The sequence below is a fragment of the Andrographis paniculata genome, unplaced genomic scaffold (genome assembly GCF_009805555.1).
Source record: "Andrographis paniculata isolate CXL003 unplaced genomic scaffold, ASM980555v1 Contig71END, whole genome shotgun sequence".
NCBI classification, from domain to species: Eukaryota; Viridiplantae; Streptophyta; class Magnoliopsida; order Lamiales; family Acanthaceae; genus Andrographis; species Andrographis paniculata.
In genome coordinates this window covers 3,925,174-3,947,254 of record NW_026137608.1, presented here as the reverse complement: position 1 = coordinate 3,947,254, position 22,081 = coordinate 3,925,174, and the positions used below count along the sequence as shown (strand labels likewise).

At 29.4% G+C, this 22,081-nt stretch overlaps 1 protein-coding gene and 1 pseudogene across 1 annotated transcript; both read right to left on the bottom strand.

The window, feature by feature from the left end:
* Nucleotides 1-9,315: 9,315 nt before the first annotated feature.
* Nucleotides 9,316-11,778, bottom strand: LOC127264670 (beta-amyrin 28-monooxygenase-like). Its single transcript, XM_051294165.1, has 3 exons — nt 10,770-11,778; nt 9,777-9,964; nt 9,316-9,687 (listed from the first exon to the last, which is right to left on the bottom strand). Exons 1-3 carry the CDS (start codon nt 11,734-11,736, stop codon nt 9,388-9,390), a joined length of 1,455 nt encoding a protein of 484 aa, XP_051150122.1. The 5' UTR covers nt 11,737-11,778; the 3' UTR covers nt 9,316-9,387.
* An 8,827-nt stretch (nt 11,779-20,605) lies between these two features.
* On the bottom strand, nt 20,606-21,550 carry LOC127264826 (beta-amyrin 28-monooxygenase-like; annotated as a pseudogene).
* Between the last annotated feature and the right edge of the window lie 531 nt (nt 21,551-22,081).

Sequence of the window (22,081 nt, the reverse complement as noted above, 5' to 3'; positions counted from 1 at the left end):
TTTTGTGCAGTGAATTAAGATTCATTTATATAGAGACTTTTTTTGGAGATTTTTTAAAACTTAAATTTTATTAATAGTGAAAAAATAACATGTAATGTAATGTTTTGTATATATAAAAAAATATATTAAATGTGATATCTTCATAAATTTTTTTAATAATTTCAAAATGTCAAAAATATTGTATGAACGCAATATCAAATACTAGCTATAAAACTAGCATGCAACTATGTGCTTTATACTAGGGAGATATGTGAAAGTTGCCCTATAATTAATATATTTTGAAATAATAAATCAATAAAAATATTACCTATGAAACAAATAACAACAAAAATGCCTGTAAAATATATTTATTAAATTTTAAACTTTATCAAATTATTTATACAATTAAAAAGTTAAGTGTCTGTTCTTTTGTAATTTTAAACTGAAATCAGTACTCTATACAATTTTTAATAAAAAAATTGTATTATTTTCTTTTATAAAATATCCGATCAACTTATTATTTGAACAAAAATTCAAATCAATTAATATCTCATTTCAATAAAAGTCATTCTTAGTTTTAAAAGTTAATGTAATTGCATATTTCTTCGTAGAAAAATTAAGAAGACTAGACTCCGCTGCTGGGTGATAGCTAGTTTAGGCTTCTTGGCTAGTCTCCCCTACATTGTGTTAGCCGGCGACCACGAGCATTCTGTTCAATGCAGTCCACTTGGAGAACAAAGCTTTAAATAATTTAGGAATTAATCATAATTAATAGGATAAAATATAGAAATAAATTACTTTTTAATTTTATCGGTAAAAGAAGTACTCGCAGAATATATTTTTTTTTCAAATTATTTTATATACAATAGAAAGAAAAAATAAAAATAAAAATAATGTTATTTATGTTTTATGTTATGTTTTAGTTTTAACAAATTTATATATATATTGCAAATAGAATTAATTATAAATAAAATTTAATTATTTTAAAATTTATAGAAATAAAAATTATAATATAGTAAATAAAATATATTAAAATAATTAATAAACTAATGCAATACAAATATATTTATATGTATATAAAATAAATAATAATTTTTAACGACAAATAAAAAATAAATAAAATAAATGTAAATAAGTTCTTCTGAAACATTGTATTATAATTTTTCAAAAAATTAGGTTTTCAAAATAAAAACAAACTCACTCATTAATCTTTGTAAGAAGGAAATAATTTAATAACAAGATATATATATTTTTTTTAATAATGTGAATTTGCACTACAGCCTTGTGGCTATGACTAACAATAGTCGATTAATTAAATCATTATATATATATATATATATATATTTTTTTTTTGGTGTTGTAATAAACGCCCAGGTGGACTTCTGTCCAGAATGCCGCAAGGCCTAACTAATAAGTAAACGATACACACTAGTTAGTGGAGCAATAATTTAGACTAATTATAAAAATTTAGACTAATAATAATAATAATAATAATTTAGACTATTTATAAAAAATTAGACTATTCATAATAATAATAATAATAATTTAGACTATTTATAAAAATTTCTCCCATAGAAAGTATTCTTTCTATCCCATATATTTTGTTCATATTAAGCGTAGATACATAAATTTAACTAAAATATAACTAATAAATAATTAAAAAATGTATTAATAAAAATAATTATTGTATAATTAAAATAATTATAAATTAGTATTAAAATAATTAAATATTTTAATTAAGATTAAAATAATTATAATTGTGAAATTTAAAATATAATTAAAGTGAATATTTTTTTAAAGACAAATTACATGGGACGATAGGATAAAGAGAGAGAGAGAGTAGAGTATTATATTCAAATTTTCTTTCTTCTTGTTCTTTTGTTTTTTTTTTTAAAAAAATTAAAATATACTTATTTAAAAAAATTAAAATATACTTATTTATTCAAAATATTAAATCTAACGTGTATTATTATGGCATCTATTTGTGATATTGAAAGATATTGAAGATAATGTTTTGAATAGACGTTACTTTTGAATGCATTGCTATAAATGAAATAATTCGTCCGGGCTTTTACATTATATTATTAGGGCACAAAGATTAATAAATTATAATACTTTAATATAAGAATATGGTATATACAAAATAATATAAACAAGTAATATACTAAGGTTATTATAGAATAATTATTAAAAAAATATAAACAAATAATATATTAAGCAGAGAAAAGTAAAGATAAATTGATTATTACGTTCTAAAATAAAATAATAAGTCACGTTTGGTATAGAGAATGAAATTGCAGATAAATAAGAATAGAGAATGGAATCGGAGAGAAATAAAATTGAGTAGAGAATGTGAATTAATTCTCTTGTTTGTTTGGTAAAATAGAGAATTCAATTGAGAAATGTATAAAATATGAATAAATCAAATAAGAATAAATGATTAATTGGATAAAAAAAAAGAGTTATAACTAATGAAAATTCATAAAAAATATTTTTGGTGACTTTTTTTTTTGAAAAATTATAAATTATATACAATATTTTATATTTTAGTATATTTTTCTAAAAAATCGTAAAACTTAAATACTATAACAATAAATTAAATTTGATTTTTGTAAAATTAAAATAATATATTAAAAAATATATATATGAAAATTAGATAGTAAAAAAAGATTTTAAAAAATTTAAAAATATAAATACCGCTATATCATTTCTCTCTATTTATCTGCATATAGGATATGAGAGAAATGAAAACAGAGAAATGAAAATGATTTATCTCTGAAGTTTCATTTCTCTAACTAAAACAAACAAGAGAAATGAGACTTCTTAGCACCAAACACACCCTAAAAGTATAAGTACATCGAATTATTAACTATAAATAAATTATTTATAAATTTGCGGATAATAATAAGAATTGACTAAAATATCCGGAGAGAGGAAGTATAATTTTTTAATGCAATATTTTTTAGATAATTTTTTTTAATAGTACAAAATATTTATAAACACATAATTAGAGCTGTTAAATGAGCTGAACGAGCTCGAACATTGGTTGTTCGAGTTCGACTCGAACTTGTTAATGGTACAGGCTTGATTCGTTAAGAGTTCGAGTCAAAATAGTGCCTCGAGGTTGGTTTGTTAGGCTTAAATTCAAGTTTGAGCTCGACTCGTCCGATTTAATATACATATACTATATATTTTTTAATATATAAATTAAATATATTTAATTATATTCATAATTTTTTACAATAAAATATTTAAATTTTAATAATAAATATAAAATTTGATATAAAATTACATATTATATTAATATATAAATAATATAAATATATTATTACACTACCGTAAAAATGGCAAAATTGAATCCACGACAATAGTTTTGTTACAAAAAGTGGTTTTTGTTACGTTTTTGTTCTAAAAAAATTGTATTGGTCAACTTTTTTTATTATTTGTTTCGATAGTTATTCCGTAACAACTACAAATATAACGAGTTGCTGTCATATTTATATTTGTTATGTATATCAAACCGTAACAAAAAGTCAATATTATAATTATAAATAAAAAATTAAAAAAATATATAAAATATTTAAAATACTTAAAAAATTTAAAAATAATTAAAAAAAAAATCAAACTTTGTTAACAGTTTCCCAATATATATATAATATACAAATAGACCCAACACTTTATTCCGGCCTCTGCTTTACGGTTGCCTGATCGAAACTTGTGTGGTTGTTCCCACTTTATCGCTTTATCGAACGGTAAGTTAAAACTAGGTATTTTATTTCGTAGCTATGAAAATCAATTTTTAAGTTCTTTAGTGGATTTTTGAATAATCTTTCTTGTAGACATTATTTCGTATATTTAATGGGTATACGAGTTTAGACCAATTGCCTGAAGCTTTCCTTGTAGTTTTGTTCGTTTGCAAGGTCTGAGTTTGGAATATAAATTTAGTGTTCAATTTGTGTTCTTGCCTTGTTGGGGGAAAAATGATAATGAGAGTATAAAATAATTAATTTGTGAATTTTCATTTGGATTTAGGGTTAACTGTGGCCATGCATCTGATAATGAAAATTGTTTGGGTATTCTTAATAGTTTTTAATTTTAATGTTGTGGAAACAAATTCTTCAATCGAGAGCTTTCATTTGTACTTATTTCTATTCCAAAATTTTATTTTGACTTTTGTTTATTGAGCCGTCATCGGCAATGTTGGGGTTGTTGGTCAGACGTGTTTTTTGTGCTGAAAAAATATATGTAATTGTTAACAGCCTAGGTAAGATTGCAGTGATATATATTAGATAATTGAATTTATAAATTACTATTTCAATGGTTGTCAAAGGATTTAAAAGAGACACCACAATTAGGAATACTAATTATTTATTTTGTTATTTTGGTTCGGTGGTATAGTTAAATAAGATAAATAATTGATGGACTAACACAATGATTGTAAATTTTGTATTTTTACTATATTTTGACAATTCATTTATTTTCTAAAATTTATATTTGAGCTGTAATTGATTGAATGATTGAATCAAGTAAATAAAAGAGTAAGCGTTTTTAACGGTTGGAAATATTGAAACTTGAGATTTATTTCAAACACCTGCAATGTAAATTTGTGTCATTTCAACTAAAGGGTTATATACTTTGGTGCCTACTGTGGGTTTAATTTAGATTTGTACTAAGAATTTGAAGCATTGAAGTTTACAATGGAGTATTATATTTGATGATTTTGATTATAGTTAACAACTATTTTTATTTCATATGTTTATCAATCCAATAAGCTTGATTATGTGCTTTGAACCTAGTCATAATCTATATTTGAGGCTTTCTATAATGCTTGATCCTGTAGACATATATTGGTACATGCAAGAACTTTTTCCACTAAATTACACATAAACAAAAATTTAATTATTACGATGAGATGTTATGTGATCATAATTAATTAAAGTTTAATAATTTCCAGAGGTATCATGGGATGTTTGAACATTACATTGAATTTTGTTACTTAAAATGAAGATAGGCATGTGCAGTGATTTAGCTACTTATATACAAAAAATAGGTTTCTTAATAAATATTGGAACTAATTTAATTATAAGAATAAGAATGATATTCATTGAAATTTGGTAAATGGTTTCCTTATTATCTGCTTAATTTGTTGGTGAGCACATAAGGTTTTGTAAAGATTATTGTAATCTGTAAATTTAATTAGGAATGTCACATAATAATTTTGATTTTTCTTTTATTGTATATGTTATTGACGTTTAAGAATATATATTGTGTGTTACTTATTTGTCTCTTAACATTTATAAAATTTTTAAAGAATAATTTTTTGCATGACGTAGGTGATGAGTTTACTATCATTTTATACCTATTCGGCGAGAAAGAAGAAAAATTATTAATTTTCTTATCGTCATTTTTCTCATGTTAGTTTGGAATTTGAAAACAAAAAATATCAATACATGGGTGGATCAAATTTAAATTTTAATTAATTAAAGTTTAAATTTGTTTTTGAATTTGAAATTCTAATTTCTAAGATGTTAGATGTTATATTTGGGTGGATTCAAATCTCTTATGTGTTCTTGAAAGCTTTATATTGTGAACATAAATTGTAGCCGTATACTAAAATAACGTTTGATTTTTAGACTAATTATTTTTTCAAAATGAGTTCTTCATTAAAATCTTAGGATATCTAGGTGTGATAGAATACTGGAAAACATTCAGATTTGATTCCAAATAATTTCAGTTAAACAATATATAAAAGTTTGAACTAATTGTCTCATGATTTACTCAATCAATTGAAGCTTGTTGACTTGAATTTTTTTTTCATTTTTTTTATTTCTCCCTTTAAAATATAGTTCATAAGTTTACTGTGATTTGTAGATATTTATATAGTCGGGCATTCACACTATTTTTCCGATTCTCCAATAGGAATGGTCCACCTCAGAATCAAAATTTATGATTGAAGATGCATAAAGGTCCATAATATCTTCGATATCATATACTTGAGAGGACCATACCTTCACCTGTGCCTGTTTTTCACTAATAAGTACTATAAGCAATACATTCCTCATCTTTTTCTTTAAAGGGGTTAATTGATGCTCATAAAAATGGGACAATTATAGTGGTTGAGCACCATACTTAGGATAACAACTCTTTGTTTTTATGTAACACTTTACTTGAGTAAATCAATATGACTATTCGTAGGAATATAGGAAAAGTGGGCAAGACTCTTACTTCGAAACATATATTTTTTAACATGAGAATAGTCATTTGAAATTCATTAGAAATTGATTTTCCAAGCACCTTATAGATCATCCGTTCATAGGGTAATGAGATTTATGCCGACTATCTTTCTTAGATGGATAGAAGTTGGATAGACGAAACAAATCACACTTCATCTCTATACTTGAAGGGCGTGTTCCAATTCTTAAGCTATGTTTTCCATTGGAAAAACATGGATTTGGTTGTGTACTGTCCTTGTAGGAGTTGCTTAAATCGTGCCACTAACATTCGCCGGGAGATCTTGCTCCATTGCATCATACACGGGTTTGATTCCTCATATAAGGTCTAGACTTCTCACAGGGAATATGGAGGTCAATCAAAGAGCAAAATAGTCCCCGAGGTTTGGACAGGGCATTGGGAGGATGAGCTAGATGTGTTGCTACGGGAGTGTCAGAGACCCGATGAAATCGTTGAGGAGAACAATCAGAATAAGACTACTACCAGAGAGGGTGAAGAAGGGTTGGGTAGCAACGATATAAGATGGAGAAAAATATTAGAAAATGTGCATAATGGCCTTATACCGGACGGAAAGAAATTGAGCCGATAAAAGAACCCCGGCTGCACAAGAAGCTCTGTATCAACGTGCTCTTGGGGGAAAAAGAAAAATGAAGACGACTATTGATAGTGCAGCCAGTTCTGTGCACCCACATAGTCAATCAACGGGCATTAAGATGTCCAAAAACTTGGAGAGGAATTTAAGGAGGGCCTTGTTGAGTTGAGGGCGGTCATGGCTGAGGTTTGGAAACATGCATGCCGAGTATTCTAGTTGGAAGAACTCTCCTAGTGAAACATCAACAGGAGCCCCGGTAAGGAAGATACAAATGTAAATTGTATGACACTTTCTATCCTGCTGATCTACTAGCGATTCAAAAAATTGCTTAATTGCTTGTAGGAATCTAGCCGTACCCATAGAACCTCAGAGACTCCGGTAAGGAAGATACAAATGTAAATTGTAAGACACTTTCTATCATACCGATCTATTAGCGATTCAAAAAATTGCTTGTAAGGATCTAGTTGCACCCATAGAACGTCAGAGACGCCGGGTACCGAGGTACATGAACCACTGCAGGTTAACATAAATATGTTATGGAGTTTTAACTTAATATCTAAATTCAATTACGTAGCATTATATTTTTCTTATACTTCGTTAGTGTATAAGAATGTTATTGATAGTTGCAAACACCCTCATATAGGTTGCGTCCCGTGTTCTTTTGATGTCCCGGAGCTTGGTAAAATATGTTGTGGAAGGGATCATGTTGTCCGCCCCCTTCTAGGTTTGTTATGCAATTTAATACGTGATGACTCTGAATTTATAAGTGTTTGCATAATATTTAAGGCGTACTTCTAGTTTATATATAAGTGGGGCCTCACACAGTTATGTTTTGAGATTTAATTTTTTTGGTCACCATTTCTTCTTTTTGTTGATTTTAGCTTATTTTTATTAGGATTGTTGTGTTTTTATGTTCTTAGTATTTGTTTAAAATTTATCTATTCAGTAGGCTGTGTTTGGATTTTAAACGTAATTAAGTGTTTTTTTTTGTGCCAGGGATATGCAGTGCTTTTGGTTGTTGTATATTGTTTACTAGGCATTATTGTTGGTGGACCATGGGTGTCATTGATATTGAATATGTTCGTCAATGCATGTTCATTTAAATTGTGCGTATTCCATATATGTGTATCATAATTTCGATATTATTATTATTATAAAGAGCTAAGACTTCGGTGAGCCTTAGATTATTATTAGATATTTTATTCATAGAAAAACTTACAGGTGATTACTGCGGGTGGACAGCGCAATAAACTCTTCTGGTTTTGTTATATGGTTAATTATATACACGTTTAGTAGATGATATGGACATAAATTTGATGGTTTTCCTTTTTGTCTCTAGCTTGTTGTCGTATATGCTTTCATATGAACTGACCTGTAGTAGTTGTTAAGTAAAAGGAAAATTTCTCATTTGCCAACATTTCTGAAACATATTCGACCATCTTCGTTATGTATAAAATACTATTGATGATTTCTCTTATTATTAATTTTATTTGTAAACTGCTCGTTGAAATCATAGTTTATTTTCATGAAAGCAAGTTTATTTATATATAGGTGATATGCTAGCAATTTTTAAAGTCTATGTAACTGCTGCTACGGTTCCGGAGACCGCACTTATTCTTCCAACAATTGTTGGAGCACGTACCCTCAGTGAGGTAGTCACTGTCGAGCCTATCGAGTGGACATAAAAACATGTATGTAATTTATCTTTTAAGGTTAATTGGATATAGTAATTTATGTATTTTTGTAATTAAATACTCATATAATATACTTATTCATTGCAGTTGGTTCTCCATACCTGAGTTCCTCCGCCGTACTTTTTTTGTCGCATGAGCATCCACGCACCATGTTTATGTGTTGAACTTGGACTGATATCTTACGTGTTTTAATATAATAGATTGAACATTATCGCATAGAACTATGACGTCTCTACAGCTTACTAGATAATCATTTTGTGCATAAGTACGTCATTTTGGCTTTGCTTGCCCTTTATGTAGTCGTGCCGTGTGTAGAAAAAAATTATTATAACGGACAGGTGATCCATTTTTTGCAGGAATTATGGAAAAAAAGCTTACATGTTAATTGTCACGAACTTGATGTTGTTATAAAAATCATTACAATTGTCTTTTCAAGTCGTTTCAAAATGTTATTATAACGGACAAATGATCAATTTTTTGTCACAAAAAGATGTTACAAAAACTGTTACTAAAAGTTATTATGCATGTCAGAAAATATTCGCAACATATTATTTGTTACGACTACGCTTTGTTATAAATAGAGTTTTAATTTTTGTCACGAACAAGTATCCGTAACAAAAACTTATACGAAAATATTTGTAACTGTCAAAAAACTTTTGTACCGCATCATTTGTTACAGATATGGGTCATTACAAAACCACGAGATAATCAATTAACTATAAGGAACCAAACATGAAATGCACACTAGAATTGAATTTATTAAACATTTTATTAAAATTATAAATAAATTAAAAATAGATTTATTAAAAATAAAAGAAACACACAATCCATGGTCCTTTAAATCCATGGTCCTTTTAGTAAGATATGCGCGAATGTATATAAATATATATGTTAGGGTTTATGTGGGAAAAGGCGAATAGGAAGACCCTTAGCCGGAATAGGCATTGGATCGACCACAATTTTCTCGTCGGCAATGATTTTCTCCCATTTGAACCTCTTGACGAGGTGGTGCATAAAAACAAGTATTTCCAGCCGAGCATACTCTTTCCCCGGGCACATTCTTGGCCCCCCTCCGAACGGGACAAATGTGTATGGTGCAGGCCCCGATCCTTCAAACCTCGAGGGGTCAAATGTTTGTGGCTCTGGAAAGAATTCTGGATTTTTGTGTGTCGAGTTTGCGCTCCAATATAACTGCATCAAATTTCGATTTTATTTTCTCGAACAATTTTAAATCACATTATTATTATTATTATTATTATTATTATTATTATTATTATTACCTTCCATCCCTTTGGAATAGAGAATCCATTGTAGGAGAAATCGGAGATGGCTTCTCTGAAGGCTCCCTGGAGGGGCGGGGCGAGTCTCATTACTTCGCAAGCTACGTTCCACGAATATTTCATCTTTTGTAAGTCTTCCCAGTTCAATGCCTCGCCGGGAGCTTTCGAATTGGCGATTTCCATTTGTTCTACATCCATCATCGATTTATCAATATTTGAATTATTGACATTTTTTTTAATATCATGAAAATCTGCCACCGCTATTTGTCGAGTGTGGCTGAACCTAATAGTCTCACACTAGATGAATTATGTGTAATAGTCAAGACCGAGAAATATTGAAAATTTGAACTCATGATCTCACGGCTACGAGTTTATTCTACACCACAAGGTGGTAAGGACTGAATTATTAATTTTCTTTTTTTATATATAAAAAATATATTTGATTAAAAATAAATTTAAAATTTATATTAAAATATCAGTTTATAACATTAGCAAAATTTGATTTAGTAGATTAATTTGAGTTATCTTTTTATGTGGCAAATGAAGAATTATCTATGTAATATAGAAAATAACAGTTTATACAATTAAAAATATTTGAAAATATATAGAACAAAGTAGAATTAAATAGGAGAAATTTTTAATATATATATATATTAATTAGAGAGATGTCTCATTTTATATATATTCAAAGTTTTAGAATCTTAAAAAAATTAAAAAATAATAAAAAATTAGTATTTGATACTATCTCCGTTATTTAAATTTGTGCTCAATTTTTTTGTAAAATATAAAGAAAATAAACATAGATTTTGATATCGGTGAAAGTTTTAATATTTTATAAGAGAAAAATATATTTAAAAACTTGTTTTTGTTTAAAAAACAATTATTGATGGATGAATAGAGCTAAAACCTCTAGAAAAAGGTGTCGTTGTAAACAATCTTGAAAGCGAAATAAATTTTGAAATAATTTTTTGTCATGTATGTGTATAGGCTCACCCTTATAGACTCCGTCGTAAATCTCCGGTAGCTCGGCGAGATACTTGACGATGAACGTGCAGGCGGAGCTGGCGGTATCATGGCCGCCGATGAGCAACCCCAAAATCTTGTCGGCGACGTCTAACTCTTTCATAAATTTCCCATTCTCGTCGCTCGTAAGAAGCATGTGTGACAAAATGTCCTGTTTGGGCGTCGCCTTTCCTTCGGCGAGATGGATTTTCCTCTGCTTGATGATCGAAAGAAGCTCTTTCCTGATAAAATTCGACGCTTTTATCCCCTTATTGAATGGCGTTCCCGGGAGGTCGATGGGGATCGAGATCAACCCTGCGGCCAAACGGTTGAACGGCTCGGAAAGCCTCTCGACCTCAAACGGATCCTCGATGCTAACAAAGAGGCGGCACGCGAGCCAAAAGGTGTAATTTTTTGCGAGAGGGAAGACGACAACTTCGTTCTTGTTGTCCCACCCGTCGGAAAAGTGTCGCTGGGCGATGTGGTCCATGATCCCGACGTATCGGTGGAGGGCTTCGGGCTTGAGGAAATTCGGGAGCATTTTGCGCATTTTGATCGCCTCTTCTTTCGAAGAGGTTTCATTCGAGGACGGGAAGATCTTGTCAACGGAAGACGGCCACCACGCTTGAACGAGCTTGTTCTCGTTCGAGAACAAGAATTTGTTTCCGGCCGCGCCGCAAAAGACGGCGGCCTTCTCGCCTAAAAGATGAGTCTTGAATACGAGCGACGAGTACTTTGTCATACGGTCGAAGATGAACTTCTCCGGATGGCCTTTCCATCCCGTCGAGAGAAACTCGAGACTTTCACCGATAACTGGCCACCCCGTCTTTCCCGGCGGATGGGCGGCGGCGGCGGCGCGTGGCTTTGATTTGTAGAAGAGGAAGTGGAGAGATAAGAGGATTATGGAGACAAATAGGCAAAGAATGGTTGCTAAGAAAACCTCCATTTTTGAGAACATATACTTGATTGATTGTATAAGAGAGGATCCCTTAGCTGTATTGCTTTCTATATTTATGTTTAAGTAGTGAAGTTTGTATGGTTATTTATAGGTAAGGATTAATGTATATAAAATATGCTCTTTTTTGAAGTGACCTTCGACCCAAAAAAGTGGATTCACACTATTAGCAAATTCAACTTTTGAAAATTTGAATTAGACCAAGATGTTGAAATTCCATTGAATCCATGCAATTTTATTTTTTAAGAAAAATTTGTATTAATAATAATAATCTTAATTAATTCATGTTTGAAATTATTTGACTTTTAATTAATACTCTCTCGATCCAATTTATCATGTATATCTTTCCATTTTCAACTTATTATATATTACTTCCGTCCAGCCACAAAGCACACAGTGGTTTTTTTTTTTTTAATTATTATATCAAAATATAATACAAATAAAGAGAAAATGACAAAAATACATCCGTCTCTTATAATACAAATACAATCATATTTTTTTAATAAACTATACCAATATAAGAATATTTTTAATGTTAAATAAAATTGTAGATGGTGTAGTACATATTTACATTTTCTTCTGTTTCACTTATTTTGTCACTTTATTTTCTTAAAAGAATCATACACCTTTAATTTATTTTTAAAATGTTTAATTTTTAATTTTTTTTAAATTTTAATTAGACTAATTAGTTATCTTAATCTTAATCTATAATTATTTTTTATAATACGATAATTATTCTACTAATTTATTTTTAATTATTTATTAATTATATATCTTTTTTATATTCTCATGTTTACAGTAACGTGGAAATAATATCCGTCCAAACCCTCGTCAGGTGATAATCAAATTCTGATAATATAATGGGTTAAATGAGTGGTTTATTATCATATCTATTAAAAAATGGTGATAATGGAAGTTTAACCCTAAACTACATTTGACTTGACTTAATTGAAAAGAAAAAAATATTTTAATAAGTTATTGGAGCGAGGTGGAGTTAAGAGGTGGAATATTTTTGCATATCTAATGTGTGTGAAGAAATCGAAGTGATTATTTACGATTATTTATTATTATTATTATTATTATTATTATTATTATTATATTAATATTTCTTTAATTTTTTCACCAGCTTTTTAATAATGGACGGCAGATAGATCGTCGATCGGAACAAGCAGCAGAATCTTTATACGTATATATACATATTGTTAAAGAAAGGAATTTTGGATTTCTATCCTATAATTAAAATTAATTAATGATATATGGGAGACACTACAAAAAAATAATATATTTGTAACTGAATTCCGTCCCTAAAGTTCACATAGCTAACCTAATTTCATTCCTAATTCCGTCTTTAATGTCATTAGTAACGGAAAAAGTAAATTTAGAGACAAAAAAGTTTTGTTACAAAAATAATTTTTTCTGAGAAGTTGCTATTCAACCTTATATCCAAAGCAGTTTTCAATAAATTGAAAATTTTACGTAGGAAATGAGATCGTAATATAATGTAAATGAAAATGATGAAAATGAAAATGAAATAAAAATAATAGTAATGATGAATAATAATATATTTTTTTTGTATTTTTATTTAATAATGTGAATTCTTTTTTTTTGAATATTCAAGTGGGTTTTATATAAGTTTATATAATTATATAAATTAAGAAAAAGAATATTTTACAATCCTATTAATTCATATAAATTCATAAGTTAATCCGATTAAATCAGTGAAAATTCATCTCAATCAATTAGTAAAATTTATCAAACTTTGTATTGACTCTGTAGATTTAAAAAATTCACACAAATCTATAAAATTTTTAAAATCCAATAAAATCTAAAATGAATACACCTCATTTAGATTCAATTGAACAAATCCATCCCATCGTCAACATTATATTCAAGGGAGTTTCTAATATAATTTTCAAATATGAGAGAAATATTTAACACATATACCCGTTGTCTATTTCTTCTTTCTTCTTTCTTTTATTTTATTGTATGATTTTAATTTTTAATTATAAATAAAATATAACATTGAATACTTATATTCATAAAAGAAATATCATATCAAATAATTATTTAATATAAATATTGTATTATGCAAAAATAAAATAAAATTATATCTATTTCTTTTATATAAACAAGTATGCAAGTCAGTTGTCATAACTGTCATTTAACGTCATTTTGAAAAATCTGCAACACGGACAAAAATTTGACCATGTAGCCATCTTTTTGGTTGTGTCAAAAAGTGTCCTATGTGTGTTAGAATGAGACAAATCGATTTGTGTTGTTTCTTCCACAATATATTAAAATTTAAAGTCTCTTCTGAGGTAGAAACTTAAGCAATGAATGAGTTTTGAAGGAAGATTGTTGAAGTTATTTTGGACAAAGGAGATTGATGCAAAAAAAAAAAAGAGTTGTTGCCATTAAAACATCCAAAGAATTATATAAAAAAACCCGAGGTTGAGGCCTTGCGAATGTGCCTTTGTGAGGACTTAACTACAATAATTTTTCTTTTTGATGACGTGAGAACCCGCAACCGCTATCCGAAAGTGTGCATTGGGTAAACCCCAAGCTGAACATAATACCCTGCAAACCAAGCGAACCATGTGTGTCAGGTGACATGAGGCGTCGGGGGTTTGAAATCATGACCTCACGGTCACGAGTCCAACCCCTACACCACCAGGTGATCCCTTACGGAACGACTTAACTACAATATTTGATAATCGATGGATTAGTTTGCTCTTCGAGGGTTTTCTTTTGTTACTTTTATGAGTGAAATTTATGGGTGTGTAACTTGTTCATATTGTGTTTAAAACTAGTGGATGAATCTAGGCTTGTAACCCCAAATGCATGTCTTTAATGTAGGTTTTGCCTATAAAATAAATGAAAGGAAATCAAATCATAGACGAACAAGACTACCCAAAAATGAGAAACGAATATATAGTTTAAGAGTATGGTACACGATATAGTGTATTTTTTCTTTTTTTGATCGGAACACGATAGTGTATTTTTATTTCTTATAGGAGAGGCTGTATATATAAGTACGTGTGTATATATATATATATAGGACAAAAATAATCGATGTGAATTGATGAGATATAGAGAGAGAAAGGGATAAAGAGGGAAATATGGTCGTGTGGGTGTGTGTTATTTTGGGTTGTGTTTGACACGGAATTTAAGCAATATTGATATTATACTGATAGTGAATAAAAGGTAGGGATAAAAGACTTTTTTGCCCTTGTGAGTATACTAGTTTTATAATGATATGGTTATCTATGGAAATGAGACTATTGTTTTGGTACGGACAAAAATGATAAGCAAAACTAATGTATTGGGACGGAGGGAGTAAAATATAAGCTATGAAAGAAAAATACTCGCTACGTCCCAGATAATTTGTTCCTACTTTTTATTTTCGTCCGTCCCACTTAATTTGTCCTTTTTTTTTTTAAATATATTATACACTTTAATCGCATTTTAAATTTTATAATTTTCTTAATCTTAATCAAAGTATTTAGTTATCTTAATCTTAATCTATAATTATTTTTAATATACAATAATTATTTTTACTAATACACTTATTAATTACTTAATAATCATATTTTACTTAAATTCTCGTGTTTACAATAACACGCCCAAATTACATCCAAATTGCACGGGACGGAGAGAGCAACAAATGAAGCACACCAAAAATTTAAGAAGAAAGGACGATGAGCAGTGGAGCAACAAAAAAAAAAAAAATACTTTGTATTATTACTATTGAAGAACTCACTATTGGAGATAAAATTAAGGAGGTGTTTATAGATTTCACAAGTCACTAAATAAACAAAAAATTAACCGAAAATTCTAATAATAATAGCTACCTTCTCTCCCTAAACTTCGGGAGAAAGAACTATACAAAATTAAAACTATATATATGTTCAAAATAACTAAGTCTTCGTGCGTCTGGATTATTTCCAACATTTAATTGGATCGAACAAATTAGGTTTAACATATTTTGTGTTGGATTATCTCAACAATTTCTTTCCGAGCTACCTAAACATATCTTGTGTTTGATTATATTTACAGTTTTTTCGTAGTTTCATCCGCTCTTGTTATGTCGTCCAATCATTATTGGATAATTTATCTAACCATGAACAAACTATGATGTTTGTTTATCATTTTGTTATCCAAATCATTGTTGCATATTTTGAAAGTGTAAAAGATGCTAAACGATTCTAGGAAAGTGGAAATCTAGTGTGTTTTATTTGTGTTTGTATTTTATTGTTATAATGGATATGATTTTTTTTTTAAGATGAAATAATGTATAATTATTTCTATTTTGTATTGAAGAGAATATAAATTATATTGATGGATAATCAACCACCTTTATTTCCAATATCATAAGTTGGAGGTGGAATGAAGGTGGAAAAACGAGTAATAATCGTGAAGAAGATCAAAATGGTGATGGAAGAATTACTGATAGTAAGACATGGATTACAATACTTTTGAGTGAGTTTTTGAATTATATTGTGGTCTCTTTAGTATTATTATTTAATTTTGTAATTATACTTTTAAAATATGGATTCTAACAAAATGCAATATTTATTTTTTTATAGTTCAATTACAAGTTTGAAAATTTCGATCAAATTTTCATGAACCATAGATTTCTATGGAAAGTGAGAGTGGAAGTGGGAGTGAGAGTCAGACCGGTGAAGTGAGTCAAAGTGGACAATATTATGGCAATGAAGAGGACGATGAATATGAAAATAGATGATGAAACTATTATGCCTATAAAATTTTGTATAATATTTTTTTCTTTGTAATATATTTATCTTGACATTAAAATTAATTTGAATATTTTTTATTTTAATATTTAAAAAATATATATGAATATTTAATTTTACTATTTAAAATAAAAATTATGAAATGCAGCAACAATATAAATTTAATAATTTGCTTTGATGTTTTGTTGCAACATTCCATGGAAAAATGCCATTAATGCTTAGTCAAGATTGCCGCTAAAGGTTGCAACAATTTGTTGCAACATTCGGCAACAAGTATCATAAATTCTATTCACCATTGTCGTGGAAGGTTGCAACAATTTGTTGTAACTTTCTGCAACAAAGTATCATTAATGCTATTCAACAATACCGATTGCCACGGAGAATCATTCCGCGACATTGTTGCGACAATTTATTAAATTTATCATCGAATCATATACTTTTCGCGAAAAATATTGCCCCGACACAATCCTATTTTTCTAGTAGTGTACAAAATCTTTTGTACCGATATCTATGCTCCAACACCACTTGGATGTTCTTCAGTCATGAATGTTGTAATCTGTAATGAAATTAAAACTAATTTGAGGGATGAAAAAACTGATTTCATAACTGAATTGTTTATGTTATGATGTCTAACTTTTATTGTAGAATTAAAACAAGTAATACTTAATTGAATTCCATTCATCTATTCCCCTTATTGCAATCAGTGTTCACAATTCTATGTTTCTACCTACTTATATAGAAGAATCAACATGAATATTTCATTTTAAAAAATCCAAGTAGAGAATTCTCATATCTAATGTACATATATAGGGTGAATTTGATTTTCTAGTATAAGTCGATGGAATTGATAACTGCTAGATTTAATTAAGCAATACTTTCTCTCTTTGGACTAATTAGTGTGATCACAAAAAATAAAAATAATGATATTTTAATGTAAAAGTAGGTGGATAAAAAATAAAATAAAAATATAATAGAAAATTTATTAAAAATTGATTAAAAACAATAATAATATGGTAAACATATAACATAGTTGAAACTAAATAAAATCCTAGATGCTTCGAGGTCCACCTGTCACACATGATTTGCCTAGTGTGACTTGTCTTGTCGGGCCTAGTTTACAGAGTATTAAAAACTTAAAAAAAAAAAAAAAAAAAAAAAAAAAAAGAAAGAAAAAGAATATGCATAAAATTTTCCCGAAATAGTCGTTAGTCTTTACTCGGTTGAAAATGTTACATAACCCGCGTTAAATTAACTTTTTATTAATTGACTTAGACAAATTCTTAAAGTACCTTTTTCTCCATTATTATTATTATATGTTATTAGTGGTGTTGTGGGGTTTGAAGACCATTCAAAGTAAAGTAATTTCAACGTGTCTCCCCTTGGCCTAATTTAGCTAACATGGCATATTGCACAATTTATTACTCCCTCCCACCTTAATTCAAATTTATGGTCACTTTATCCTGTAAACGATGACCTGGTGGAGTAACAGGGGTTGGACTTATAGTCGTGAGGTCATGGGTTCAAATCCCCGACGCCTTAGGTCACCTGCCACACATGGTTCGCTTAGTATGACTTTTCCGTCGGGTCTAATTTGCAGGGTATTAGGTTCGGTCGAGGGTTTACCCAGTGCGCACTTTCGGATAGCGGTCCAAAAAAAAATCTATGCTCACTTTCCTTTTTGGGTTGTAATCGAAAAAAATTCTTATTTCTTTTTTAAGTAAAAAATAGTACAAGCTCACTTTTCTTTTTGGGTTGTAATCGAAAAATATTCTTATTTCATTTTTAAGTAAAAAATCATTTCATTTTTGTACTATTTTTTACATAAAAAGAAAAATTAATAATTATTATGCACTTTTATTAAAACTTTGTCCGGTCAAATAAACACAAATTTGTATGACGGGGGAAATGAAAGTATATTATTTAATATATATATATATATATAAAGCTGCTGCGTTTAAAGGAGCACAAATAATTCATTATTAATAATGGATACAAACCAATTTAGCTCAGGACATTATTATATATATATATTATGTGGGTTTTTATGGTTCAGTATTATTATTATTATTATTATTATTATTGGAATTGCTGCTGATCGATATTTCTTCCTGTTTTTGTTTCCAAACTTACATTTTGAAAATTATTATTGTGAATTATTGTAAAAATACATGCCAAATTGCCACACAATATTTAATTATCCATATAGATACAAGAATAAAAGTCAGTGGCATGATTGAAAAATAAATGCCATTACAAATATTCCTATAAAATTAGACATATGAAATTTTTATACATTTAATTAAAACATTCATGTTTGTAGGAACCTCGGCAGCAGATTGATCTTGAAAAAAACCAACAGATTGACGTAATAATATGAGCAACTCATCAATGTCGCAACATCAGAATTTTTGTCATCATCGTGTGATTTGATATGCAATGTAAAAGTTTATTTTATATGAGAAGCTTATCATTTATATATATTCAAAAAACTTATAACTGAAAAGATAAATCACAATCCTTGAAGGTTCAAATAGACCTTGAAATATCACATCTATACAAAGACGGCGATTACTGTGTTGAATTTAAAATTTAGTACTGTGCTGAGCAGCATATGGTGTGTTGTTTGACAACACATCATATTACTACATACAACACACTGTATATATTAATATAATATTACATGAACAAAGAACACATGTTATAGTCTCAACAGCAGCACATCGTGTGCTGTCTGACGGTACATAATATTATTACAGACAACATATTGTATGTATTAATATAATACAAATACAACACATAAACTAACTGCACATATTATAGTCTTATATAACACACAACAGTTTATTTTAGCACATGACATACTCTTATACATCACACATGTTATTATAAAAATACAACACATATTTTTATTATACACATCATGTATTGTATATAATAATATCGTATATTATTTATTTGTACGTATAACGTGTGCTGAGTTGAAAAATCAGCATGATTTATAACATAATTCATAATATTTTTGCATGAGTCATACGACATATCTATCTAAGACATATATATATATATATATATCAATGATACATTGCGATCATGATCATACCAAGCGCAATATAAGACTACGATTTTTTTTCTAGTAAAATAAAATTACAAAAGAAGAATTAATGTATAATTTATTTGCTTACTACACTTTAAGTATTATTTAAAACATGCAATTTTTTTTTTCCCTTCACTATATACGACTATATTTCTCTATATATATTTTTATTTGAATTATGATAGAAGATATAAAATGATTTTTTAATACAATCTCTCCGTATTATTTTAGTACTTTAAAAATATTAATATTAAAATTATATAATCACTCTTGGGACTCCCGTTTGCGGATATATCATTAATGACTGCGTTTTTCTAACAGTTCGAACTTTTAGGTGAGATGGTCATTAAGCATCCGACATTGTATTCGAGCTTTCGAATTCACAATTTCCATTTGGTGTGTTTTTTTGGGAGACTTTCCCAAATTTTCACTGTTCATCAAAATTTTTCTCCTAAAAATATCAAATTAAACACCTATTTATATCACATTATACAACAATTCAAATTCAAATGTCTTACTATTCAAATCCCAATTCAAAATCCAAATGCCCGAACAAACACACTCTATATATGTACATGTTTACGAGAGTGGATCATAATCAATATAATCCAGTTCTATAAAATTAGTGAAATTTGAATATGTATATACATATACATGTTTACGAGAGTGGATCAGATGTAAAAATTAATTCAGTATAAGTTGAATTCATCATATCTATTAACTTACATATAATGGAAGTAACTTCGAACTCAATAGTTATGATTAAAATTCAGTAATTAATCCTTAATTTATAAATTAGCATATTATCCTTTCATGTTTAATAGAAAGGAAAAGTGACGAAAAAGTCAATACCATGCAATTTTAGACATTCTGTACAATATTTTTTAAAATAAAAATAGTCTTATGTAATTTTTAAATTATATGATGCCGACTTTCAAAATCGATTATAAACAATTTTGCCTTAGTAGACATAAAAGATTATGACTAGATTTTACTTTGAGAAAATTTTCGAAACAATTTTTTGTCATGCATGTCGAGGCTCACACTTGCAGACTCCGACGTAAACCTCCGGCAGCTCGGCGAGATACGTGACAATGAAGGCGCAGGCAGAGCTGATGGTGTCATGGCTGCCGACGAGCAGCCCCAAAATCTTGTTGGCGACGTTTAACTCACTCATGAATTTCCCGTTCTCGTCGCTAGTCAGAAGCATGTGCGACAGAATGTCCTGTTTGGGTGCACTTTCCCTCAGCGAGGTCGATTTTCCTCTGCTTGATGATCGAAAGAAGCTCTTTCATGATTAAATTCGACGCCTTGATCGCCTTATTAAATTGAGTTCCCGGGAGGTCGATGGGGATCGAGATCAACCCCGAGGCGAAACAGTTGAACGGCGCAGAAAGCCTCTCGACCTCACACGGCTTCTCAATGCTAACAAAGAGACGGCACGCGATGCAAAAGCTGAAGTTTTTTAAAAGAAGGAAGATGACAACTTCGTCGTTGTTGTCCCACCGGTCGGAAAAGTGTCGCTGGAGGATGTGGTCCATTATCCCGACGTAGCAATGGAGGGATTCGGGCTTGAGGAAATTCGGGAGCATTTTGCGCATTCTGATCCCCTCTTCTTTCGAAGAAGTTTCGTTCGATGGGAAGATCTTGTACACCGAAGGCGGCCACCACACTTGAACAAGCTTGTTCTTGTTCGAGAACAAGAATTTGTTGCCGGCCGCGCCGCAAAAGACGGCGGTCTTCTTTCCTAAAAGATGAGTCTTGAATACGAGCGACGAGTACTTTGTCATACTGTCGAAGATGAACTTCTCCGGATGGCCTTTCCGTCTCGTCAAGAGAAACTCGAGGATCTCCCCGATAACCTGCCATCCCCCGGAGGACCGCCGGCGGCGGCGGCGCGTGGCTTTGACTTGTAGAAGAGGATGATAGACACAAATAGGCAAAAAGTGGATGCCAAGAAAACCTCCATTTTTAAGAACATATATTTGATTGATTGTATAAGAGAGGATCCCTTGGTTGTATTTCTTTCTATATTTATGTTTTAGTAGTGAAGTTTGTATGATTGTTTATAGGTAAGGCTAAATGTCTAGAAAATATGCTCTTTGTTGTAAACGAATGATACACATCATGTCGATGTGTATTGGAATGGACGGGCATGCATTCACTAATGTATCTAGTATAAATATGGGTTTTCAGTCACTGTAATGATCTGCTTAGAATTAAAAAATTTACTCATTCATATTTCTATCTTCTCTATATATTATATACATATGCTTACACTACTTCACACACATATATATATATATATACACACGCGCACCACACTACACACACCTATGCATATATCATACTTATATATATATAATATAGTTATATATTTATTATATAACACGTTATCAGCACGAAAACTCTTGTTCATTTTATTTTTGGTTAAATGGATGTCAATCAAAATGATGCAAATATGTGTTTAATTGATAGTGCAACGATGACACATACTATA

Coding starts and splice junctions, on each gene's coding strand:
- LOC127264670 (XM_051294165.1), bottom strand. CDS start 11,736: ATGTTCTCAAAAATGGAGGTTTTCTTAGCAACCATTCTTTGCCTATTT. Junction 9,965..10,769: donor TTACGACGGAGTCTATAAGG/GTGAGCCTATAC, acceptor TGATGGATGTAG/AACAAATGGAAATCGCCAAT. Junction 9,688..9,776: donor CTATTCCAAAGGGATGGAAG/GTAATAATAATA, acceptor AATTTGATGCAG/TTATATTGGAGCGCAAACTC.